At 56.9% G+C, this 26,021-nt stretch overlaps 2 protein-coding genes across 2 annotated transcripts; both read left to right on the forward strand.

The window, feature by feature from the left end:
- The first annotated feature begins 1,824 nt into the window (after nt 1-1,824).
- LOC119094147 (uncharacterized) lies at nt 1,825-15,376 on the forward strand. Its single transcript, XM_037217223.1, has 8 exons — nt 1,825-2,057; nt 2,613-2,681; nt 10,962-11,050; nt 11,949-12,123; nt 13,519-13,768; nt 14,255-14,418; nt 14,797-14,975; nt 15,373-15,376. Exons 2-8 carry the CDS (start codon nt 2,613-2,615, stop codon nt 15,374-15,376), a joined length of 930 nt encoding a protein of 309 aa, XP_037073118.1. The 5' UTR covers nt 1,825-2,057.
- A 211-nt stretch (nt 15,377-15,587) lies between these two features.
- On the forward strand, nt 15,588-26,021 carry LOC119094148 (mucin-19). The gene is made up of 14 exons (XM_037217224.1): nt 15,588-15,642; nt 16,316-16,411; nt 18,529-18,843; nt 19,161-19,362; nt 19,770-19,819; nt 20,164-20,286; nt 20,771-20,827; nt 21,080-22,175; nt 23,006-23,115; nt 23,683-23,860; nt 24,491-24,606; nt 25,202-25,259; nt 25,314-25,434; nt 25,901-26,021. Exons 2-14 carry the CDS (start codon nt 16,394-16,396, stop codon nt 26,019-26,021), a joined length of 2,565 nt encoding a protein of 854 aa, XP_037073119.1. The 5' UTR covers nt 15,588-15,642; nt 16,316-16,393.

Below are 26,021 nucleotides of genomic sequence, written 5' to 3' on the forward strand. Positions count from 1 at the left end.
TGGGCTGTCGGAAAAGCTGGTCAATCCTCTCCTGGTGGATTGTCACGCGCCCACAGAAAGGGGTCTGCTAAAATGATCATGAGTAACTGACCATGGGCGGTGGCAGCGAATTCGGTTACTGAGGGTACCGTTGTTAGAATTATTACAGCGTCTCCAGAAGGCGGGGTTCACTCATATGAGCCGGTGGGGGATTCCGGCGTGCCTATACGTGATTCCGTGACTTGAGAAAATATGAAGAGCTGACGAGAGATTTCGGCGTGTCGATGCGGGATTCCGGCGTGCCGATGGGGGATTCCGGCATTTTTCTGTGACGGGAGGGAGTGGGGGTTACCTGGTTATGTTGCGGTGAGCCTTGCACCAGGTGACTGCAATTTACTGGGGATAACTCCCGAGATATGCGTGGTGTGTAGCTGTACGGTTCTGCTCACAATTGAGGAGGTCTGGTCGCTACACATAAGCTGCAGACTGTGTGTAGTGACCACACTATATGCCTCCCTTCAATATGACCGGTGGCAAGCATGCATAAGACGGTGTGAATGTATGCCCGCTAGTTCCGGAGTTCCAGTTAAGTGACGTTTGCTACCCGTATTAGGACGAAAGCATTTGTTTCATGAAAGCCTATGCAAAGTTGGTGGGCTAACGCTCCCGCCACCATTCACAGTCGCCCCCTGTTAACCGGCTTATGGCGAGAATCGCCTTGCTGCGTGCACAATGGATGCGTTTGCGTGCTCCGTAGATGGCACCTGAACGGGGAAGATAGATGGTGTGGCGAGAGGAACTACCGGCAACTGGCGCCGCCTCGCCGCGTGGCCGCTAGTGAAGACTAGTGAACCTTTTTGCTTCAGGGTCAGATGACGGCGAGTGGCGCGAGGTTTGACATGCGTCGCTGAAAGCCACCTGTTTCGTCAACGGTGATAGTAGGAACAACTTTAAACAAATCAGTATGTAAGAGCAAATACAAACATATCAAAGTCCTTTTATCCGCCGTCGATGACACGTCTCCTTGGTAACTACCTGCGGATCAATGCCGTGGGCCGTCTAGTCAATAGCCGTCATTAACAATGACGCGCATGATTAATCCAAGTAAGTCAGATTATTACCCTTGGACGTATTAGTCCTACGAATATTTTTTTATTTTCGTGAGGCTGGTTGTTGGTGAGCACAGCCACTACCTCTAGAATAGTATTCACAACATTATGCATTACACAGCGTCATGCGAGAGTACATAACTTGAAAAACCATGTAAGAACTTAACCGAAATAATTGAGCCAGTCACGGCGCTTGTTGCTTTTATGCAAGCTGGGCTTTGGGATTAGCGTTTGGTGTTGGTGAGAATTCCGTCGACTGAGCATGCCAATATTGCTAAAAAAAAAATGAGAAGCCAGTTCTCCTAATTACGCGAAAGAAAATCAAGTTGAAGGAAATGACGACGACGATATAACGTGGAAAACCGCCACGTAACACGGGCAGCAGTCCCCTAACACGATGTCCAACCGGTGCTTCAGGCATTCGGGTCGGACCTCTGATCGTCCTCCCGAGAAGCCCAAACCTAACGGTATCACGTTGACCCCCCCCCCCCTTCTTGCGATTCCGAGTGGTTCACGGATCGATCCTGATAAGTCTGAGAAGGCTTGATGGTGAAAATCGTAATCATCACGGGAGATGAAGGGATATCACATTTGCCTTCACTGGGCGGAAAAGATCGCGATGATATGGTAGGTTTTACATTCAATATTTGCGCTCCAGAGACAATTTCCGCGGACGTGTGGTAACAGAGGCAATAACGCCTGAGGCGCCAGTGTTGATGTGGATGCCTTTCGGTGGTGGGGCAGAAGAACCGTGGATGGGACGAGAGACGCAGCTCGGGGTTGCGGCAGCTGCGTGCCAGGATACACTCCGCAAAGACCTGGTCAAGGAAACATGTGATTGAGTGTGCTTTTCACTTAGAGGCTGTGATGTAGATCACCGGACTATCCTCGTATGCCTTCGCGGACTTAGCGGCTGTGTCTGTTCGAATCGACCTGGCACGTTGATCTTGTGGAAGTTGCAAGGAAAGGGTAAGTGAGAAGTTTTGATGTTTCAAATTGGCATGTGTGTTGCATGGAGGTTGCATCGTGGCATGCATTTTATCTGTGTACAATGAGGCTTACCACTGGTCTGTTCTGTAACATCTTGCAGTTGGCAGGTGCTTGAGGATTTTGGGACCAGTCCACCAAAATTTGTATGCCTTAGTGGAATCTTAGCTGACATTGATGCCCTGAGTCTGGCAGATGTGTGAATGATAAATTGTGAAGGATAAGGACATGTTAAAGATTGGTTATGAAAGTTGAAAACATTCTTGCATTTACCCTGTTGGTGTGTTTTAGGGCTATTTTTTCTTGTGATTTCTATCACAACATTCTCGTCCCTTGAAACCTTGACTCACCATGGCCTACCTGGGGCGCCACTGCTGCCACAATGAGGTCTCACTGAAATGTGTTGCATCTGCAGTCTGCAATTTGCAGGCTTACCATTGATTGAATTCAAGCTGGCTGGTGCCCTGTCCTAGCTGCAGACACAGATAAAGATTTGCTACTTGGAATGTATGTGCTGACCTTTGTCTTTGTTTGCAGATGGCAGAAATAGATTTGGAGTTTATGATCCTCTGGGAGCATTTCCGCAATGCCCATGTCTTCAGCAGGGTGAGTACCAATACCAATGTTTGCTGAAAGGCTTTGAATGGCATCAACCCATGCATGCTAGACATGGTTAAGACTCACCCAACCCCACATAAGCATCAAAGCCTAATGTGCTTTTTTGCAGCCAGAGAAAACAGAGCTATAGACAGCCATTTCACATAGCTTGTCATTATCAAACACACAATGACAAGGGTAGGCATACTGCTCTACTCTGTATTTTACCATCTGGATATATTTACTAAGAATTGCTGCACTGCCCTGCTGTCCAGTCCTTTTGTCCATCTTCCTCAAAAGGCTTCAAATGAGCTCAGTATTAGTATCCACATAATTGTGGACCAAGCCTGTGATTTTTGGGAAGCATCCCACCATCAGCTTTTATATGGCATGTACTATTCACATAAGTAAAGTATGTCAGAGATGAGCAGAATGCAAATGCATAGCAGAAACTGAGAGCCCTGTCAGAAAGCTAAAAGCTCTTGGTGATTTCAAGTATTTTTATGTGCCCCATTTGGCCCTTTTCATCACATTGATCTTGCTATGTTTATTATTTATCATGTTTGATCAAGATTAATAGCTGGGATTCTTCTCAACATCAACTTTAAAAATTACATGTCCTGGTGAAACAAACTGCAAATGCTGTAAGCAACTTGTTTCTGGTGTATTCCATAAGGTGTTGACATCCAAATGGCATGATATTTGTGGGAAAGGCTTCTGTAGGGTGTAAGGAGCATGAGAAGAGGGAAGGGGAGAGGGGGCAGACAGCATTACATTATACTCAGGTTTAGCTGCAAGTCACACTGAAGCATTTTTTGTGTATTGAAACTTTGAAGTGTGACATTGGTTTTTTCATGATGGATGATACACTTGTGGTTGTTGTGCACCTGTGGCTCAATAAGGGACCAAACAAATATTGCCTTTTTGGACATGATGTGTAATGTGGCATAACCAGGAAGTGGGAACAGGGTCTTCATCATTTCCTCTACACATGATTGTCTTGACTAGCAAAGCTATCATCAGATATGACAGCCAGCAGTTCAAATGCATACCCCAGTTATGTGAGTGCTGCCATGTGGCTGGGGCATGCACACATATGCTGGGTCACGCAGCCAGGTCTGATACATGTCACAGTACTGCTGCTCAGACCAGCTTTCATTGCCAGTCTCCTAAGTCGACCCAGGACCCAGGTATCAGATCACGATTCACTTCCGAGCCCTTTCATTGCCAGTCTCCTAAGTTGACCCAGGACCCAGGTATCAGATCACGATTCACTTCCGAGCCCTTTCATTGCCAGTCTCCTAAGTTGACCCAGGACCCAGGTATCAGATCACGATTCACTTCCGAGCCCTTTCATTGCCAGTCTCCTAAGTCGACCCAGGACCCAGGTATCAGATCACGATTCACTTCCGAGCCCTTTCATTGCCAGTCTCCTAAGTTGACCCAGGACCCGACCCAGGTATCAGATCACGATTCACTTCCGAGCCCTTTCATTGCCAGTCTCCTAAGTTGACCCAGGACCCAGGTATCAGATCACGATTCACTTCCGAGCCCTTTCATTGCCAGTCTCCTAAGTCGACCCAGGACCCAGGTATCAGATCACCGATTCACTTCCGAGCCCTTTCATTGCCAGTCTCCTAAGTCGACCCAGGACCCAGGTATCAGATCACGATTCACTTCCGAGCCCTTTCATTGCCAGTCTCCTAAGTCGACTCAGGACCCAGGTATCAGATCACGATTCACTTCCGAGCCCTTTCATTGCCAGTCTCCTAAGTCGACCCAGGACCCAGGTATCAGATCACGATTCACTTCCGAGCCCTTTCATTGCCAGTCTCCTAAGTCGACCCAGGACCCAGGTATCAGATCACGATTCACTTCCGAGCCCTTTCATTGCCAGTCTCCTAAGTTGACCCAGGACCCGACCCAGGTATCAGATCACGATTCACTTCCGAGCCCTTTCATTGCCAGTCTCCTAAGTCGACCCAGGACCCAGGTATCAGATCACGATTCACTTCCGAGCCACGAGTTCAATCCGTGCCATGGTATGGTACAAATAGCGTAACGATGCCAACACGCAGTGACAACCTGCGGGCTGTCAGTTTTCGCCGTTTGTTTGTAACATTTCTGCTCTGGACTCCACCTAGTACTCACGCTGCCATATATCGTAGCTTGACAAGAAACCTATTGTGATTGTCTTTTGACCACGACACTCTTGTGGTCAATATATTTTTTTTTTTGCAAACGATTGTAAGCGATTATTTCGGAAGCGGCGTTCCTCACGTTAGCAGCGGGACTGCAGCTTCAGCTGTGAGAGCTGCAGATCCGCCAGTGCCGGTGAACGCTCATTCACGTGGCGGTCTGTCCCCATGGGGCCGCTTCATGCGTCCGGACAGTGGCGCGCTTCGCATCCCACATCATTTTGCTCTATCAGAGCGTGACATCGTGTCGTGCGAAAATTATGTACCAACTTGACACCGCATATTCCTTATCTCAGCACTTTGCGGCATACTCAAACACCTAAAAGGATTTGTGCATGTCACAAATTCAAGACAATTCTTCACTTTAAGTTCATTTGAAATCAGTTCTTAAATTTATGTTTTTAGATAGCGAAAAGTAAAATTTTCTTTTAGAGAGCAGTCTTTTATGAATTCCTTAAATTCGTAAGTGGGGGTGAGACCTTGCCACTTTGTACATTTCCTTCGCTTCTCAATCCTGAAACCCGGTGTTATAAACTTGTGTCATGTGTGGGAACCAGCATGAAGGCGAAGCGCCTCCCATGTTGTTGTACCAAACGTGCAAGCATGAACACCACATTCTGTGGCACCATGATCAGAGGTCCAATGGTAACCCCATAATGGTCCGTATCAGCCCCTCTGTGGGCGTTTGCTCACACCTGCGCCAACAGCCGTTGGCACAATGGTACGTTCTTCGTTGCAATTCACGTTACGCTCCGGCCACTGGAGTGAGGTATGGCTGGCATTGTTTGTCACATGTCGCAGAATTTTGCGGGCAATTCAGACTCCCATCTTCAGCTTCCGGCGGCTCGTCATACGTGCTCTGAGTTTTTGTTGGCTCCTGACCGGGCATGAGGAAGAAACGAGCTTTGGCCGCGGCTTCTGCTTGGCAAAGCCGTAACTTTTCTCAAGTGGCTTCGAATTCGGATTCGGCTAACAACCATCTTCCATGGCCAGATTCGTCTTCAGCTTGGACTTCATACCATTTAAAGCGGCTGAATTCGGCTTTTACTTAGACTTTCTGCGAGTTTTAAAGGCTGGCTTAAGCTTCAACTTGAACAAGTTTTTAATTATGGCCTCGGGTTCAGCTCCAAGCGATCTTGAACTGCCGGTTTCGTCCGTCACGCTTTTTTCACTGCTGTTGGGACTTAACCATAAAGAACAGTCGTGTCCGTCCAGTTACCCCAATACACCACACAACCCTGAAAGACTTCCTTGTCTACACGTGGCTGAAAGACAAAACCAGCCGGTCATTCTCAGGACCAACGAAAACCTGACGACGGATGGATAGCTCTTTTTCCAAAACGCTCTGTACATACCGATTTACGGGGCCAGGACAAGAGTGCGAAAAATCGTTCGTCCGTGATGCTCGCATCTTGTCCCACTCTTAAAATTCTCAGGGCAATTCCTGGACCCCATACAGTTTAGCAGACGCGAAAAAGTTGTTGGTTCCGTGCAGCAACGCTTCACGTTAGATTTGGCCTCGATCTCGGCCCCGTGATGTTGAACTGATGCGTCTGTCTTTGACTTCACTGTTCATCAGTTCGAGGCCGCCGGCTTCGGCTTTACCGTGGCGTGCACAAATTCAGAAGCCATCGGCTGTGCATTCGGCTTTACAATTTACGAATACTAGGTCACTAGCTTCGACTTAGGATTAGCAGTTTCCATGCTGGAAACCGCCGGTTGCATCTTCTGCTTCGACTTCATGTTATGATCTGCTTCGGATTCAGCTTCGAAGCCAGAAACCTGGCTTTGTCCCCATGTCTGCTATTGACACTCGTCTTTAACGATTCTCCCACCATTTGTTAAATGTTGTCACCAACATGAAAATCTGGAACACATGCTTCGTGGTTACTGAGCTCCCCGTTGCACCTACCACGTGACGACATTTGGCCGTTGTTTTAGATGCACATTTGCTGTTAAAACCAAACTCTGAAATATCCGTTCTGCATTGGCTCGTGCGCATGACGGAGCATTTCGACTCGGTGCTTTTTGATCTGGGAAAATAATTTTGATCGCAGACGAAATGTTTTACCAAGTCGCGCGTAGACAGTTCTTGGAACAAAAGTATAACTGAAATTTGTAAACACTGTTTCGGACTGCATTTGTTGATGTGAAGCTTTGTTACTTTGCAACTTCTCTACATTTGCCAAACTTTGCTGCGACATTTCGTGCTGAATGGGATTTATCACATGCAGGTAGTGTGAAGAACAAGTAGAACATGTGTGAAATAATCCATGAAGTGACACATGTATAAAGTAATTCATAAAGTAGTACATCAAGCGTAAAGTGCACAGGCGTAAGCATGTAACACGCAACATCCACGAAAATAGTGCGGCCCACACTCCACAAGCCGATCACTCAGAAACATAACTCTTCGGGATTCGTACTTGCTACTGCAGGTTTTGTGGGAAAGATATTTCGTCAACTGCGCATATGAATTTATCAAAGATGGGCGTTTTTCATGAGCTTTTCAAACTTGGTCATGCGTTATGCCTCAGTAACGGTGCTATGGGTCTCTGACGTAGTTGGGACGCCTGGGTGCCTGCGGCATGCTGCCCGTGTGTGGCGCCTCGGGTCCCCGGGCCTTGTGACCGGATGTTTGTGGCTGCGGCTGGGAGCAGGGCGGGGCTTCTGTGCGGACGGTCTGCGGCTAGCGCCGGCCCGCTCACCGCTGAAACAGGATCCAATGTTGCGATGGTTTGGCCAGGGCGTTGGCCATGGTGCGCTGATGTCTTTATGTGCTTATTTTTGCGGAGTGCACGCACGACCAGTTACGGTGCATGAATTTAGCGCGTAACTGTTTCGGACGTTGGCAAAAAGGACGGGTGGGATAATTTCTTGAATTTGGTAATACGGGACAAGTGTCACAAGCTCTCTGTGTTTCCTCACGCTGAAAATTGCTTCACTGCACATTTGAATCCGTCTTTGGACATCGGTCGTCCGTGTTGGACAATACCGAATGACCACTCATGGAAGCAAGCAGCTGTTATCTGCGTGTACATAACTTTGTCAGCGTCTTAGTACCCGGACCACACATTTTAATGGCATTACAGCCCCGGCCGATAAACGATGTGCAGGCAAATTACCGCATTGACCTCGGATTTGTGTAATTCAATTTTCGCCCCAGATTTCAGCGACATTTGGGAACTTGGCCGCCGGGTTCATATATAAATATAAGCAAGCAGGAAGAAGTATGTGCCGCACTGGTTTCGCTCGGGCATATATATATATATATATATATATATATATATATATATATACAGAAAACTTCACACGGGACCATCTTTTGCCTGGGCTAACCGCTAATTGTGTCTTCTGTGCAGGTTAATGACCCGTGACTCGTCTTGACCCGTGAGTGCAGAGCACATGGTAGCACCGCACAGCGCTAATTGGTATAACGTGCTTGTGTCTTCTGCGCGGGCCAATGACCCGCGGCTCATATTGATCCGTGGGCGCAGAGAACATGGTAGCACTGCACAGTGCTAACTGGTGTAACGTTATCATGCGCAAAGCTTGCAGCAGGCAAAATGGTAAGACACAAGTGACTACACTCATATGTGATTTTGGTTTATAGTAGTTCTGGAACTGCTGTTGAAGTTGCGTTGCTTTGTTCCTCTCCCCCTTCCTCATTATTTTTTAATCGAAATATACACATTCTGTCGTAAACGATACCATGAGCTTTCTTATGTTATCTTAACCGAATAAACTGAGAGAGCAGAGAGCAGTAGCAAAGAAAGGTTCACATGAAGTCCAAGTGGTCGATGGATTTCAGTTTTCCCCTTCGAGTCTGGGGTGTGGGGCCTGACGTGTTCCATTGCCCTGGGTGAGGAAGTGTATGTGTGTTGGGAAAAGGTGAGTGGGAAAGAAGGCTAGAGCCCTGAAACTGATTGCGATATCACACGTGTGCGACGAGTTCTCCGTGATGGTATGACAGTGTGCAGGAGAAAAAATGTGGCCCTTCGGCCGGCATGACCCTGGGCTCTGAAAATGCCCAGGCTTCACTGCGCAGCGCCTTATTCGGCCTTTATTCTTTTAAGAAACCTCAGCCTTGAACGTAAGTGCTTGGCCCTGGTTAGACTGTATTATTATTGCTAGACGTGTGTTGGGACTCCGCTGCCCATATCAAACATGCGCCAAAGACTCTGGAGACGCTTGGTATCAAAATGGCGACTTCATTCTCACTGGTTCATGGAGTGACCAACGGCCGTGATAACCTGGTTCCATATTGGTTTCCTGCTGTATTGCGGTGTCTATTAGGTGATGACCAAGCTTTGGTATGAGGAACGGAATCCCAGCTGAGGGTCACCGCTAGCAACCAGCGTGTGCTCGCGAAACCGACCACAGGAGCATTTTTATGAAAGCAATTAGCATGGTTTTCTCTGACGCTTCAGTACTGTCGTTTACAGCACAGGTATACAACAGATGTTGTATAGCTGTTGTTCAATACTGTTTATAGCCACAATAAGTACACGTTTGGGGCGGGAGTTGCGCGGTATAGCTCAAATTTAAATCCATTCATTCTTTTGACTGCGGCGGCAACCGACGACTCCGGCGGCAACATCATCCATCCTTTGGATGCGGTGACCTGACCGGCTTAACCTAACTGTAGCCCACTGTGCTCGTTGTGGTTCATGCTATCCATGTCCTATCAATCCGCATCGAATTTCATTTTTTATGAGGCGTTTCGGCTGAGTTTTTCTGACTAACCCCATGATTGTGGAGATGCAACGTTGCGTTAACGAACACCGTTGCTTTAACATAACGGTGTTCGTTCTCCGCAGGATGTTTTATTCGAAGTCCAAATAAACACCAGCGAGCATAGCATACGCTGGTCACAGCGGACTGGGCAAGCTGGCGCTGTGGTCGTGAATGGCGACCGTAATGGGATATTCCTTTTATCAGATAAGCCGGAATTTCTCGTAGAGTTATCGGGAGTAGGACAAGCTCCAAATAAACCGTTGGTCATTTATGATATTATCTAACGAACCACGTGTTCTGTAGCTGCGATAGTTCGGAGTAAATTGGGGCACGATTATGCGGTATTGGGCCTCAGCGGCAGCCGTCCCACCAGTGGATCACCCGTGCCTCGCGTGCGCTGTGTGCAAAGGCAGCCAACGCGGTTCTGGGCGCTATGCTGCGTGCAGCCATGCCGCGTGTGGTCGGCTCAGATCAAACTGCAGTCTGTCAGTGCTGTGCGTCATACCCGTCTGACATTCACAGACCGGGGCTGAGATGTGCATCATCCCCGTCTGACATTCACGGACCGGGGCTAAGATGTGCATCGTCCCCGTCCGACATTCACGGGCCGGGGCTGAGATTGGTGCACGTGAAATAGACTTAGTTGTTTCACTGCTCTTGTGAGTAACATGATAATTGAGTCTTTGGTGATTATTTAATTGTAGTTTCCTCATAGTCAAAAAGGAAGGATCTACGTTAAATGAAATGCTATGCTTCGACCACCGGCGCTCCCCAAGCAGTCTTTATTTACTTGTATATGTGTCATGAAGACTGGTGGTCAAAATGTAGTACTGCAATTAAGGTAGAGCTTCCCTTATTTGGGATAACTGCGAGGAGACCGCGGTCCAGTGACCATCTTAAAATTAAAACAGACTCTTCGTCTGAACAACCACGACGCAGTGTAATCGCACCAGTTACTGGTCTTGCCGGACATCCATGGCATATACGAAGTCTTGATAAATGCGCGGACGCGTTGAAAAATGCATTTTATACGAAGGTGACGCTACACGGCATACAAACGGACTTTTATGAGCACTGTGATCTAAAACCTACGGCTTAGAAACTGGGCTGTATTTTTGCAATGCGTTGGTGTCAGTCTTCCATATCTCTCGACACAGAGAATATCTATATCCCGAACATTCGTGGCCCTTTCTCTCGGTCACAGCATCGACGTGCCCTCTGTCCGTCCAATGTGCGCCGTCGCGACCCTGTTTGTGTGCAGCCGACTGGCAAGCGGTGGGGGGATCGCGTCGCGTCCTGCCGCCACCGCTGCCGGGGCGTGCGTCCGTGCTGACGCGGCGTCCCGTCTTCGCAGCAGGGCAGCCAGTGGCTGGACGCGCTGCTCTGCTACCTACTATACCGCGAACAGCAGGGCGACCGACTGGCCTCCGTCATCCCGGGCAGGTGAGGCACCGCCGCCGCCGCCGCCGCCGCCGCCGCCGCCGCCGCCGGAGCGGGGCGGCTCGTGGGCCCGGCGGGCCTCCGCGCCGTGCAGTGTACGACTGCCGCTTTGGTGGCGCGTCGCCGCGCGACGACACCATGGCACCGCTGGGCCTACGCCCGCCGTAGTAATGGGAGGACAGAGTACGCGCCGCGGCCGCCGGGCGGACAGCGCGAGTGGTGACCTTGGCCGTGTGCGGCGCGTGGCCCGCCGGCAGCAAGCCGGGGGAAGCGACGGTCCGATCCGCTGGGTCGGCCCGCACGCTCTGCCGATGGCCATGGCCTTCGATCACTGCTGTATATGGCTCTGTGAACGCGTGGGGAACTGGGAACTGCTATCGCACATTGTTCATTATTTATTGTTTCTGTGGTGTTCTTACTGAGCACGGCCTCTGTGCCGTGAACGTATAGCTAGAGGTGGACCATGCCCCGTTTTGTTTATGCGAGGAATGTATGGTCCGTCACTTGAAAGCACGTGATCTTAACTGCCGGGTCCGATCGCGCATGTACGTGTGGTCATGCGCTAAAAGAGCCAGCTTACACATGGTGTTTAACTAACCACGTGGATGGGGGATCAAAGCATGTGATCTATGTTTGTTTATAACTTCCTTTGACCAGTTTCATAAAACATATTGAGACTGACAATGTCGAAGTCGGACTGTTCGGGTTTGCGATGTTGCCAGCAGATTTTGAGCGCATATCTACGGCAGCAGCACCAAACGGTGCTGACTGCGGGCGGCCTGTGTGCCACGTCTAGCCTGTTGCAGCTGCACGGCGCGCGCTCTGGCGTGTCGTGCACGGCGCTCTGGCGTGTTGCAGGTGCGCTCTGGCGTGTTGTGCACGGCGCTCTGACGTGTTGCAGGTGCGTCTCCCGGCTGATCACCGGGCTGGTGTACCAGTTCCAGCGGGATGTGCACGAGTCGTGCAGCGTGCAGCCGGCCGAACGAGCCGACTCAGAGCTGGCCGCCGTGCTGCAGTACATCACTGACGGCCGCGGCTGGATGATACTGCATGTGATCAGCGCCCTGCCCGCTTCGGTATGTCCGCCGTCGCCCGCCGCCCGTCGCCCACCACCCACCGTTTGCCGCCCATCTTTTGCCGCCCACCGTTTGCCGCCCACCGCCCATGGTTTGCCGCCTACCGCCCATGGTTTGCCGCCCGCCGCCCACTGTTCGCCGCCCACCGCTTGCCGCCACCGCCCATGGTTTGCCGCCCACCGCCCACTGTTTGCCGCCCACCGCCCATGGTTTGCCGCCCGCCGCCCACTGTTTGCCGCCCACCGCCCGCCGCCCAACGCCCATGGTTTGCCGCCCGCCGCCCACTGTTTGCCGCCCACCGCCTTCCGCCTGCCGACCTCAGAGCTAACCACTCGGCTGGAGCACTCTGTCCTGATTCACTAGCTGTTTTGTGGAGGGGCTTTGTGTGTGTGTGTTTTTTTTAGCTGTTGTTTTATTGCTTTGCACTGCAAACTGCCTTGCTCGTTTTACAGTTCCTTTACAACCCTGAGGCCGGCGCGATGGGCGAGTGGTGATCGTGCGCGCTCTTTACAGACCCTTTACAACCCTGAGGCCGGTGCGATGGGCGAGTGGTGGTCGTGCGCACGCTTTACAGTCCCTTTACAACCAGTTACAAGTATTCCGAGCGGTACGACTCGTGGCTTGGGAGGGAAATGCTGATATTTGTGGTGTGACAGGAAGGTAGGATGACTAGGCAAGCGATCCGGGTCAATTTTTGTCTGGTGCAGAGGGATAATGCGTTCATTTGTCTCTGTACTCTGTGTATCTTTTGCAGTTTCGGAATAGCCATTACTTGTCAGCCGCATTCACGGTGGGGATTTTGTTCTCGGGACCCTGGGTTTTCCATGATGCACCCGGAGCATAAAGCGAAGATGGAAGAGGTAAATGTGTTACCTCGTTTGGAACGTAACGTGATATTTGTTTCCTTTTTTCCTTTTTACTGCGCTGTATGACCGATAAAATTAAACTTGGAAAAGGTGTCCTTTCAATTGTGATATACACCGGGCTTACTGGAATGTGCGCGTTCGCTTAACTTTCTTCTCGTGTTTTGCTCGTTTTCGTTGCACAGCGCGCGGAAGGGGAGCGCGCGGAATGCGTTTCCCTGGGAAGTAGGGACAATGTGGGGATGAGTCGACGTGTCGCGATCTTGTCTGAACCGTCGGATGAGGTAGGTGTTCGGATTGTCGCTATCCTGCAGTGCTTGGGGCTGGCCAAGGCCTTTCTCTTCCCCTACACCAACACACGTCTTTTGCACCTCGCTGTCTTTGCTGCCTTATGTGCCAATGTACTATTTGGTTACCAAGCTGACGTCGGCCAGTTGCACTGAGATTGACGACGATGCGCAGCTCGGCGGACTCATTCACGGCATTCGCGATCGCGGCCAGCGGGTGTGATTCGTTGGCTGCCGTCGCGCAGGCGTCGCCGCTTTCGCCCGAGACGGTGGAGCTGGTCTGCTCGCTGCTGGGCCCCCTGGCCAGCCAGGCGTGCCTGGACGCCGCCGCACAGCCGCCCTCGGAGCCGGAACCGGAGCCGGAGCCGGAGCCGGAGCCGGAGCTGGAGCTGGAGCTGTACCCGCTGGCTGCAGACTGGGAGACAGCCGCCGTGCACGGAACGCCCGCCTGCTCCCACTCGCACCAGCTGCTGGAGGGCAGGCGGCCGACGCCCGGTGAGTACTCAGCGGCGCCTGGTCCGGCTGACGGGGCAGGCGGCCGGCGACTGGTGCCGCGGCGGCTGCTGGCGACCGCCGCGGCCGACCGGCGACACAGCCCAGGCCGGTGGGGCAGACAGGAGGCCGGCGTCGTCGCGGATCGTCTGGCCACCCGCGGCCACGGTAGCGCGAGTGGTCTAATGGCGGCTTCGGTGGCGTATGACGTATGCCGGAGCATGATCTGGCACCTGACGCACAGATTCTTGCGTAGCAAAGACGGTGAATAAAGGATGGGCTACACGGCTACGTGTGAAATACGCCTTTAGCGACGCATGAATGAACGGCGGGTGGCTTCAAACGTGTGCGTCTTCTATGTAAAGTTGGTGTGGTATGGGCAGGGGCGGAGTGTTGTTCCCCTCTTTAGCGAGGCATTCAGGGTCGCCCCTGCCGTGATCGTGCTGCCGTGCGTCGTATCCGCTCTCTTGACGCTCGCCGGCGCCGCAGAGCCGCGGCTGCCAGCCTCGCCGGCCGCCAGCAGCGACGATGAGTCGGAGAGCGCGCGCGACCGACGCCAGCGCGACGAGCAGGCGGTGCGCGAGCGCTACCTGCGGCCGCCACTGACCGTGGCGCGCAGGCCCGAGGCCGAGTGCTGGGACTACCTGTCGACGGCGGGCGCGGCGAGCGGCGACGAGCGGCCGCCTTGGGTGGCCGAGCCGCGCCCCCTCCGGCCGGCCGACTGGGCTGACCGGTTCAGGCCGCAGCTGGCGCGCCGCCGTCTGCCGGCCCGGCTGGCCCTGCGCCTCCTGCTGACGCTGCTCACGCGCTGCTGCCTGCGCGCGCCGCCCGGCGCGGCCGACCCGCGCTGCGGCTTCTGCCTGCGCGCGTGCCTGCGGCTGGCCGACTCGCGACCCGGCCGGCGCCGCGCCGACGGGCACGCGCTGCCCGCGCACGCGCTCCTGCTGGCGGCGGCGGCTGCCGGCCCCATGCTGGTGGCCCGACCCGACACGGTGGCGCCGGAGACGGTGACGCAGTTCGTGGCGGCGCAGGCGTGTGGCGCGCCGCTCTGCGGCCCCACGCTGCTCGTGCTGGTCCGCTGCCAGGGGGTGGTGGCGTACCAGAGTGCGCGCACCCGTGCGCCGGCCGCCTGGGCCGCCGCGCTGGCCGGCTGGCACGAGGCCGAACTGACCGAGATGCTGGAACGCTACGTGCTGGCGGCGGACGCCGAGCCGGAGCTGTGCCGCGGCCTGGTCGCCGCGCTGGCCGCCGCGCTGGTCGCGCTCAAGGAGCTGCGCGCGCCGCCGGCGGTGGCCGGCGCTCGGCGCCGTGGCCCGGCCGGCTGCGGCGGCGGCGGCCGGCTGTCACCCCATCACATGCCGAGCGCGCCGCAGGGCACGGCCGGCTGTCCGGCGGCATTCCTGGCGGAGCTGCTGCTGCGGCTAGCGGCGGCTGGGCCGCCCGAGCCGCTGCTCGGCCGCCTCTGCCGCGCCGCCGAGCTGGCCGGCTTCTGCTGCTGCCTGCCGCCGGCGGTGGCGCTGCCGCTGCTCGGCCGCGCCGTCACGCGCGCCCACTCGTCGGCCAGCTGCTCGCAGCTGCTGCAGCTGGTAGTGACGGCCATCGGCCAGCTAGGCGGCCTGCCCGCCGAGATCGACTGTCGGCTCTGCGACCTCGGCTGGGAGCCGCCGAGCTGTGGTCGCTGGCGTCCGGCCGCTGCCCTCTACCGGAGGCTGCTGATGGCGTCCGCGCCGCCGCGCCGCCACCGTCTGCTGGCGCAACATCTGGTGCGCCTTCTGCGCGCGGCGCACCCCCGGCTTCGGCTGGTGCTGCTGCGCGACTTGTTCCTGCCGCTGCTGTCGCCGGGCGCGGCTGGCTCGCAGTCGCCGCAGAAGGGCCAGGTGAGCCGGTGGTTCTCAGTCCCATCTAGTTAAACTCTGCCCCCCCCCCCCCGTTCCCCTCGCCCCCTCCCCCCGTTATCTAGGGCGACAAAGGACGACACAGCTGCGCGCAAACACATCAAGTGTTTCTGGGATAAAATGTACCGTTTATTTACCGTCTGGGTGGTATGCAAACGGTATATTTATTTACCATATGAGCCCCATCTAGCTTTTAATGCTGTCGCTGCATTTTTTTGTACTGCTTCGATTATCGGTTCGTCGTCAGTCGTTAACCGAATGTATGACTGTGGAGTATCAGCGGCACTTATCTCTGGCCGTCGTGTGTGTTTAAAGATCGAAAACGGCCGCCGCAAGCTGGCATTCTGTGGGCATGTTTGTCGGCCTGTCTGAAGCAAGCCACGCGTCAGCGCCGCTTGATGTTCTGCCGGCTGCCGCTCACAGGCGCCGGCGGCGGCGGCGGCGGCGGCGGCCAAAGCGGCGAGGGCTGGGCTGTGGTGTGATGCCTGTGATGTGATGGGAGGCATGTGATGCACATTGTTCACACTTCTATCTCCCAGCATGTGATGCGCACTGTTCGTTGACTATATGTTGATGAAAGTCGCTATTTCATCAACGCATTCTCCGTCTCTTTCATCCGACATTCTGTACACATCGAATCGCCTGTCGACCGAAGAGCGCGGACGAGCTGCCGGTGACGCCAGCTGACTGCGGAGAGCGACATTGGGCCGGATACGTCGCTGACGCAAGCGACATGGTCAGCCCAACATCGGTAAGCTGGAGTGGGGCTCAACCGCCGCCGCGCGCTGCCTCCTGTGCCGTTCCAGGGAATTAAGAGTGGCAGAATGGGCCGGACGGGTGGCTGAATGCGGTTGGGCCCGATTCCCTACGCTGAGGGTTTCCACTGGGCCGCTTTCTGCCGGGGGTTGCGACAGTCCTAGCGCAGGATGGTGGCGGTCACGTGCGCCGATAACGGACCCGACAGTCCCGTCTCTCCCGCTTCCGTATCCACTCAGTGCCGTCCAGCAGCGACCTTGCCTCTGACGGAAGCCGCACCAGTTCATGACGTTTGCTGGATGCACATGGATGTCCCTCGCGCCGGCGGAGATGTGGAGCAGTCATCCATGCCTACGATATTTGTTACGCAGCCGCAGGGCGGCTTGTGCTAGGCATTTGCAGCTAACGGTACCGCATGACGAATCGTTTTGAATTACACCATATTTTTTGTTCAGTTAATGTAAAAAATGACCCAGACAACGCAGGGCACCTTGTACCTAAGCGTAGTCCACCGCAGTGTGTGATGGTGTGGGCTGACTTGATAGACCCATCATCCCTCTGTTTTTTTTCACTGAACAGTGACATGGCTCTTGACAGCCAAGAGACATTTTGAGGTCATGACATTCAGTCACTGTCCGAAGTTGCTTTTCGGCCCTGAGTTTTAGATATTATGTTTATTTAGATATAATGATATGGCAACGTGATCTGTCAAGCTTATTCTTTTCTGGTCTGGTGGTCTCGCTCCATCGCATGCGATATTTGTGGATTGAGAGGTCTCCTTAGGCCGCCAACCTAATGCCGAATGAGTTGGCTGGAAAACGTGCTGCGGAAAGACTGACTTTGGACCCGGAGGGTGGAATTGATGGTAACATCTCGGTGTTGTGTGGTGTGAAATGTTTTCCCTCGCCCAGTTTGGAAATTATATAGCCGTGCTGTAAGACATAGAAAGATACGCCGGATAAAACTCTTACTTAAGCGCGCAATGTCGGTTATTGTGCTTAGACTCCATTCGCATGGGGTTTAGTCAGTTTCGGGTGTATTTGCGTCATCAGTGGTTGACAGCACACAATAAGGAGGACTTCGCTCAGTGGTCAATGTGTGGGCGCGTGTTACAGCATGTTCGCACGGCCGTAGATCAGGTATTGAAGTGGTGAACATAGTTGGTCGGCTGCTTGGTTGCTGGAAGTTACCATATGTATGGATTGGTAGAAGGGACGTCATGAAGAGTTCGAGATAGTTGTGCTGTTTGCCCGTCTTAATATTGCGATATTCCGAGTATGTCTGATGAAGTTCGAATAACACTATGGTCAGCGAGCTCTTTAGTAACGTTGTGCCTTGCTCAGATCACGCGCAAGTTTGGAGCTTTCCGTCGAAATTTGAAATAATGCTTGAGGGAAAATAGTCGCACACCGGATGCGGTATTTTTGAATGATTATTTTTTGTTACGTCAAAGAACGAAAGTGGTTGGTACGCGGATTATTAAAAATTAAAAATTAAAGGCCGCGCCGCGGCCTTTCCGTCGCCGAAATGCAGGACAGCACTGGGCTACTGCTGGGTGCTGTTCGTGTGGCCGAGCTGTGGCGTCAGAACGACGGGCGGGGGGCCGCACTGGGCTACCGCTGGGCGCTGCTCGTGTGGCCGAGCTGTGACGTCAGTACGACGGGCGGGGGGGCCGCACTGGGCCACCGCTGGGTGCTGTTCGTGTGGCCGAGCTGTGGCGTCATTACGACGGGTGCCGCGGCCAGAGAGCACGCAACACGAACCCGTTCAGAGCTGCGCGCCGCCCTGTTCTCACCCTGCGCCCACGGCAGCTGTGTGCCGCCATGTCTGGCGCTAACGCTGCAGAAAGACAGCTGTTGAAAACAACAACGACGAGAGGGAGAGCGAGCATTGTTTGTGTATCGGCGGGGAATGGTTTGTGAACGCACGGGTGGATCAGCGCCGTCCCGTTTCGCCGATTCATGGCCTAGTTGACGAGTTGGAACCCATGCCTGTTTACTGGGTATATCAAGTGTGCTCATATGCAGCCGTGACATTTCTGGAGATGCTGTCTGTTGCCTGCTGGTCTCCTCCAGAAAACAACGTTGTCTATGGCCCCTTGTGCGCTTACAGGAGGGTCTCGCCTCGCTGAGCCTGTCGGCGTGCTGTCTGGCCCTGGAGGAGCCCTCCTGCCGGGACGCCGCCGAGCTGGTCCGCAGTCAGCTGAGCCCTGGCCAGTTGACGGCGCTGCTCGCGCAGCCGGCGCTGCGGCGACGGGCACTCACACTGCTGGCGCGCCTGGCGGCCGCCGAGACCGACGATAGCTCGCAGCCGGACTCGACAGATGGCAGCACGGCGATGCTGATGGAGACCCTGCTGGCCCGCACGTGCGCGCTGTCGCTCTGGCTGCTAGCGGGCTCCACCGACGCCGCGATGACGTCAGTCGAGGTGGGAGGAGCACGGGTGAGACAGCTCTGGCCCAACATTGTCTGCAGTCTGGGGATGTGTACAAATGCTGTGCGCGATACCTTTAATACCGATATTATATACGATACTTTTAGAGCATGCCCGCTAGCGTCGGCCCAAAATGTTTGTTTTGGTGTTAGGTACGGTTTTTCGTCAATAAGGAATATGCTTTGTTGGATAGCTCTGTTCTTTTAAGGATTGCTGAATTATTATTGCTATCCTCTTGACGTGTGTAAGCTTCCAGCCGCCGCTCAAACCCGGCGCGCCCAACCTCACCAGCTTCCCCGCCTGGCCGGCAGGCGGCGGTGACGTCACCGGTGGCCGAGATGCCCCTGCTGGCCGACATGTGGCGCGCCTTCTGCGACGCGCTGAGTCGCTCGGAGCGGCTGGGCCGCGCCGTGCTGGCTCAGTACCCGGACCTGGGCCGTGACCTAGCCACGGCCCTGGAGCGGCTGCTGGCGTTCACCGGCGCCCTGGAGCGGGCGCACCCCGTCGCCTCGGGTGCGTGCTGATAAACCTTGTTTCTTTTCCCGTACTTGACATAGCATCGTGTCAGGGCTTGCTTTTGTCTTGCTTTTCTGTTCTGCTGTTTTTATGTTGTCGCTCCTGTTTTCCTGTTCTCCCTGTCCACGAGGTGCGCCGCGACCGTGCCCGGCCCACGCGCCAGCCCGCGTGGCGCGCCTCTGGATGGCGCGCGCCTGTGGTGTCCGTGTGACGGCGTCGTGCCGGACTCCCTCCAGCCGGAGCAGCGCTCGAGCCGCCGTGCCGGCTGCTGACCGCCCTGCTGCCGACCGCGCTGCTGCTGGCTGAGCGAGCCGGCCGGCCGGCCGAGCTGGAGCTGGAGCTGCGGCTGACTGCGGCGCTAGCTCACCTCCGGCCGCGCTCCGCCGCGCTACTGCGCGCGCTAGCCGACCTGCTCATCGACAGCTGCCTGCCGACCCCAGATACTATCGAACAGGTGAGCACACGCGTCTGTTGAGGCGCGTCACGGCTGCTGAGCTGCGCCGCTTGGAGCGGTGCTCTGATTGTCGTCGGGCACTGTCTTTGACTTGGACTGGAATGGCCTGCAAAGAGCTTCGTATAAAATCATGACAAGAACGTGCATCGTGCCTGCTATACGAGAGCATTAAACAATGGCCAGACGTACCCATTTGTTGAATCGATGTCCTGTCCTGTAGCCGCGTTTTGTGTTGTAATACATTATGACCAGCCTGTTCATATTTGGCCATTTCTGCATTGGTGTCCTCATCTCAGTGCGGCTGGGCGCTGGTGATCACATCCGGACGCTTGCGCGTGCCGCAGCCCGAAGTGACGTTGGTGGAGGGGTCGGTGGCGTCATCAGAGAGTGAGGTGGACCCCTGCCCGGGCTCCACGGACGGATATGACGCTGACGTGGACGTCGAAGACGCCCCGCCACCGCTGCAGGTAACGCGTGCCATCGCTCGGCAGCCGCGGAACGGTGCGACAGGCGGTGGCGAATCGGCGCCGGGTTGTGGGCTGGAGCCGAAAGTTCGCTGGCGCCGTCGTGTCTCGGTCTCGCCCTGTGCTCGCCGCTCTCCTGCGAGTGTTGAGTGCTGCCACTGCCAGATCGACGGGCACGTGAAGTCTCGGGCTCGACGCCTACCGGTGTTTGAGTTGTGTAGGCGGGTTTACCACCAGGGGCGCGTGCTTCGGTTTGTGTCGGCTTCTCCCTCTAGGCTGGGCGACTGACACCCCGTTTGCCGGGCAGGGCGGTCGGCGCCGGACGCTGCGTCGCTCCTGGCTGCTGCGCCTGCTGGCCGACATGCTGTGCCGCAGCTACGCGGCCGGTTGCCGGCCACACCTGGAGTGGCGGCGCCAGGACGACTGGCAGCGCCATCTGCGCCGATGGGGCGCCTCGGGGCCCGACCCGCCTCGTGCACTGTTCCAGAGGCCGGCGCCGCCGCCGCCCGGCACGCCCGTCTGGGCGCGCAAGACGGCGCCGGCGGCGAGCGTCGAGAGCGACACGCCGCCGCCGCCGGGAGCAGGGGCGGGCGCTGCTGGGACGCTGCAGCCGGACGCGCTTCGAGTGGGAGTAGGCGGTCGGAAGGCGGGCGTGGCGGACGAGAGCGGACGCGGCGCTGGCGCTGCTGCGCCCGTAGGCCGAGATGATGCGCAGGGAGACGCAGGTGACGGGGTCGCGGCTCCAGTTCCGCTATGGTCAGCTGGTGTCGCGGGTCAGCACCCCGTTCAATCGCAGGCTGCCTCAGAGCTGGTGTGCGTCTCAGCAGGCTCGATAGCCCGTGCCCATGGACAAATTGACGTCAGTGTCGAAGTTCATCATCAGGACATCCTCAATCAACCGCCAGCTCCAGGAGAGCTCGGCTCTGCCAAATTCAAGGAGATCGCAGAACAGAGCGCTCCTCACCAGAACACCCTCACGTCAGCTGAGGCCAAAGAGCTGGTGGACAACTGCAGGCTGGCCGGTGCCGACTGTGATCTGAGCCGTTCGGCGAGCGGCGGCTCCGTCCCGAAGGCGGCTGAGTCCGCGCCGGCCGTGCTCTCCCAGCCCGAGTCGGAGACGTCTGGCGGCGACCGGGAGGACGGCGACTCGGGCTTCCCCGGCGGGGCGGCGGTTGAATCGGTCGGTGCTGCCGTCGCGGTGCCTGAGTCGGCCGGTGCTGCCGTCGCGGTGCCTGAGTCGGCCGGTGCTGCCGTCGCAGCGGTTGAGTCGGCCGGTGCTGCCGTCGCGGTGCCTGAGTCGGCCTGTGCTGCCGTCGCGGTGCCTGAGTCGACCGGTGCTGCCGTCGCAGCGGCAGATTCGGCCGGTGCTGCCGTCGCGCCGACCGGCCGTTCTGCACAGCCGGACGTCGTCCCGCCCGTCTTGGCTGAGCCCGCCGGCGCCGTGACCGTGACGGACGAGGCAGGGGACACCGCGCCAGGCGGCGGCTCTGCCCGACCTCAGGCGATCGCCGAGGACGTGAGCAACGTCACCACTACACCAGCCAGTCCGGACGCCGGTCCGCAGGCCGCGGCCGCCGGTGCTGGCCAACCGGATCGCTGCCAGCCGCCCGCCGCCGCCGCCGCCGCCGCCGCCGCCGCCGCCGCCGGCTCCGTCCATCCAGCCGAGGCGGTAGTGGCCAGGCCACCCGACATGGAGGCGGCACCGCCACTGGACACGACGCCGCCGGCGGTGGTGGAGTTCTGTGGCGGCCTGCAACACGCCGCCGCTCGGCTGGCGGCCGTCTGTGGCCAGAGCGAGACCGACGCCGCCCAGCTGCGGCAGATGGCGCTGCCGAGCCGCCTGCTGCATGGCCTGGCCGAGCTGTTCACCGTCCGGCTCTCGGCCACCGACGGTGAGTCAACGGACAGTGCGAGGGTGCCCTCTGCAGCTGGGGAGTCCCACTTGTAACATGGGGACAGGCTGTACGCGAGGGGCGCGGTTCAGGCGTGCTGAACATAGTCGCCCCTTTCACGGCGACTAGCGGAACCCACGGCTTACGGCCCTCAGATGGTTCATGGGCTATTCACGCTTTTTCCAGCGTGCGTTTGGAACTTCGCTGCGTGTCTGTGTACATGTCAGTGAGCGGCCGTCTACAGTCTTTCCTTCCGGCTCCCACTTGGCTGGATTGCGCTTCAGTGCATGCAGTATTAGCCCCCGAGTGTCTGGCGGGTGGGCTTTGTCTTAAGTCGCCCCCAGGCCCTCCTCCGACGGCATGCCGAGCGGTGCTGGTACCAGTTGTGTCTGGAGCACGTGTTGATGCCAGTTTTGTTTGGATCGCACGGTGGTACCAGTTGTGTTTGGAGCACGTGGTGGTACCAGTTATGTCTGGAGCGCGTGGTGGTACCAGTTATGTCTGGGGCACGTGTTGATGCCAGTTTTGTTTGGAGCGCGTGGTGGTACCAGTTATGTCTGGAGCGCGTGGTGGTACCAGTCATGTCTGGAGCGCGTAGTGGTACCAGTTATGTCTGGAGCGCATGGTGGCACAGGATGTGCCTGGAGCGGGTGGTGGTACCAGTTGTATTTGGAGCGTGTAGTGGTACCAGTTGTATTTGGAACGCGTGGATTCAGTCGTGCCCTTGGTGGGCTATCTCGGCCCGGCTTCGCTTGACCCGACTGCACCCGGACACGGCGTCAGAACGCTGCGCCGACCAGACGTTACCCCCGGCGCCGGCCGTGTTTCAGCCGCGGTGCGCGCCTGCGCAGAGCTGACGTGGGCCGTCCACGCCAGCTCGGTCACGGCTGACGTGCTGGGAGACTACGCCCGCTTCCTGACCGCGCCCGACCCGCCCGTCGTAAGTACGCCCCGCTTTTCCCGCGGTGTGTCGCGTCTGACTGATGTTCCGTGGTGAGGAAGTGGCGGTGTTGGGGCTTTGGTTTCGTGCGTGTGTTCGTGTTGCTTTGGGTTTCCCCTGTACTGTAGTGATCTGTTCATTTTTATTTTCCACGTATGACGTATGATGCAGGTGCGCAGTTTCGCCAATTAAGTTGGGGGGGGGGGGGGGGCAGATGGGAGCTGAGCGATACAAAATGACGAAACCTACCACGAAAATACGACAACCAAGGATTTTCCACGGATTTAGCCCACTTTCTTCCTGAACTTGGGGATCGGGGTAGAGCCCAAGCTGAGCAGGGGAGGGGAGCCGTAACCCCCCCCCCCCGCCCCCAACTGAATAGGGAACTAGACCCCGGCTGCCAGTTCAATGTCTTTGGCGACTGCTGTCCATTTGAGAACGGATCGTTGTGATAGTTGATCACGCCACACCATACGTCTCCTGGACGTGGTTTTTGACATCCGACGTTGGGCACCGGCCCGCTCAGTAAAGGTCGAATGAACCTCAAGTTTCGCCTCCGCGCCACAGATGGCGCTGGTGTCGCCGCTGACGCGCCTGTTCGAGTCGCCGCCGGCGCCGATCCACGCGCTGCAGTTCCCGGCTGGGCCGCCGACCGAGCTGGCCGAGGTGCCGGACCCGGCGGACACGTCCGACACAGAGGGCAGGACCGAGCTGCTCAAGATGCAGCGACTCCACTACGACAAACGTGAGCGCCGCTGGCCGGCCGTGGGGGCACCTACTGAGTCAGCAGGCGTGCTCGTCCAGGTGTCCACGCGCCCAAAGAACGTCGCGGTACGCCGAGTGTGAGACGCGCCGGCCTTTCCTTGCACAGCGCGCCTTGCGTGGCCCGCTCCCATGATAAAACTTTGGGGCGATCGACTGGGGACAATGACAATGGACAATGATCGACTGGAGAGAAACACTCGGAAGCTGTTTGCCAATTTGGACCTTTCCCGCCGCAGTCTGCAGATAGAAATCGTTCAGGGTCGTGTGTCCGCGCCTGTTGTCTGCTGTTGACCGGCGTTACGTGACGCCCGGGCGCTCTCGGCCGCAGGCGTGGGCTCGGGCTCAGCGCTGGCGCTGGCGGCGGCGTCCGTGCCGCTCGGCGGCGCGCGCCGGCCCGTCGACCCGTTCGCCGGCTGTGCGGTGTCACTCTGGCTTCGGACGCGAGCGGCCGGGCCGGAGCCGGGGCCGGCGCCGGTGCCGGCACCGGCCGACGCCAAGAGCCCGCCGGCGGAGCGCGAGTGCTGCCACCTGGCGTCGGTGGGCGCGGCCGGCCAGCTGACCGAGCTGTGGCTGGAGCGGACGGCGCGTCGCCTGCTGGTGCGGCGCACAGAAAGCACCCCGCTCACCTGCCGCGTGCTGGACGAGCAGCGGCTGACCGCTCGACTGGCCCCGGGCCGCTGGACGCACGTGGCGCTCCGCCTGGTGCCCTGCGGCGCCGACATGACGGTACGGCGGCCGGCGCCGCGGCGGTCGGCTGAGGCGGGCGGGCGCCGGCACCGCCGTCGGGGCTTGCACGCGGACGCTTGCCGTGCACTGAGTCTGATGTTTCGATGACAAAGGGTGCAGGTTTAAGAAAGCGGCGAGTGGGCGAAAATGATCTCGGCCGTTGGCGCGCCCTGAAGCCCCAATAACCATCATCAAGAAAGTGTTGAATGTTGAACGGGTCCGGATGCTCGTTGACATAATTGTATTGTGCTTTTTCGTTTGCGCACATCAATCTAAGGGATGACTCACAGCTGCCTCGTTGTTAGCCAACAATATATCACAAGTCGTGAATGGGTGAGAAGAAAGTCGGCTGGGCGAGATATTTGCGGGGCCCGACGCACCGTCGGCGGGCCGCAGCATGCCAGGAGAGTGCTTCCGATACCGAATGCTTCGTCTTGATTGGTAGATAGGGTTTTTGCGTTCTTTCAACACCGCGCAGTGCGCGCCGTCTCGGCCCTGTGCGCGTCTCGCCGCCACCTGACCCCGGCCCGACCTCACGTGAGCTCGTCTGACCCTCTGACCCTCGACCGCTTCGGCCCTCTGTCGGCGCCGACAGCTGACGGTGCACGTGGACGGCTGCGTGAGCGAAAGCCTGGACGTGCGCTCGGCCACGTGTTCGGGGCCGGCCGTGCTGCTGCTGGGTCACGGCGCCGGTGCCGGCGGCGTAGACACCAGCGCCATCTGCGAGCTGGCCTCTGTGCTGGTGTTCTCGGAGCCGGTGCTGGACCTGGACCAGGCCTTCATCCTGCGCCTGCTCGGCCCCGACTGCGCCGACCTCACGCCCTGCGCGTGAGTGGGCGGGGCCTCAGGGGGAGGGGAGGGGGTGCGCGCGCGGGAGTGGGGCGCTGTCGCCTGGACGTGTGGTGGGGAACGGGAGGACCGGCGCCAGAGGAGTGCTGCTGCCGGGGTCGGCAGCACCCAGACGGTCGAGAGGTGGCGCTTGCGGCCACGTCGTGTACGGAACAGTTTGCCGCTTGAGGTTATGAAACCACTTGGACCGGATATCATAAGTATCCAGCCCACATAAATATAAATCACGTGCTACTAGATGCAGCAGCGGATCCGAAGTCGCTTGTCCAGTAGTTACCGGTCAGTTGTGGTCTGCTTCATTTCCCCAGAATAAGTCCAAACACTGTCTTCAACATCGCTTAATGAACCAGCATGTCAGAAATTATGGTAGGTTCTTCAAGTTACCAATTGCATGCATGTCGGTTGTATGCCGGCCTCCATGTGCATGTGTATGATTCTCCGGCAGGTTCACGCCCCTCCAAGTCAGCATCTCCGACAGCCTGACGTCTGCCGTGTTCAAGAAGGTCAACATCGCCAGAATAACATCCTCCTTCAGTGACATGATCAAGAAACTGGAGGTAAAGTAG

Source organism: Pollicipes pollicipes, unplaced genomic scaffold (genome assembly GCF_011947565.3).
Source record: "Pollicipes pollicipes isolate AB1234 unplaced genomic scaffold, Ppol_2.1 Scaffold_4002;HRSCAF=4701_pilon_pilon_pilon, whole genome shotgun sequence".
Lineage (NCBI taxonomy): Eukaryota > Metazoa > Arthropoda > Thecostraca > Pollicipedomorpha > Pollicipedidae > Pollicipes > Pollicipes pollicipes.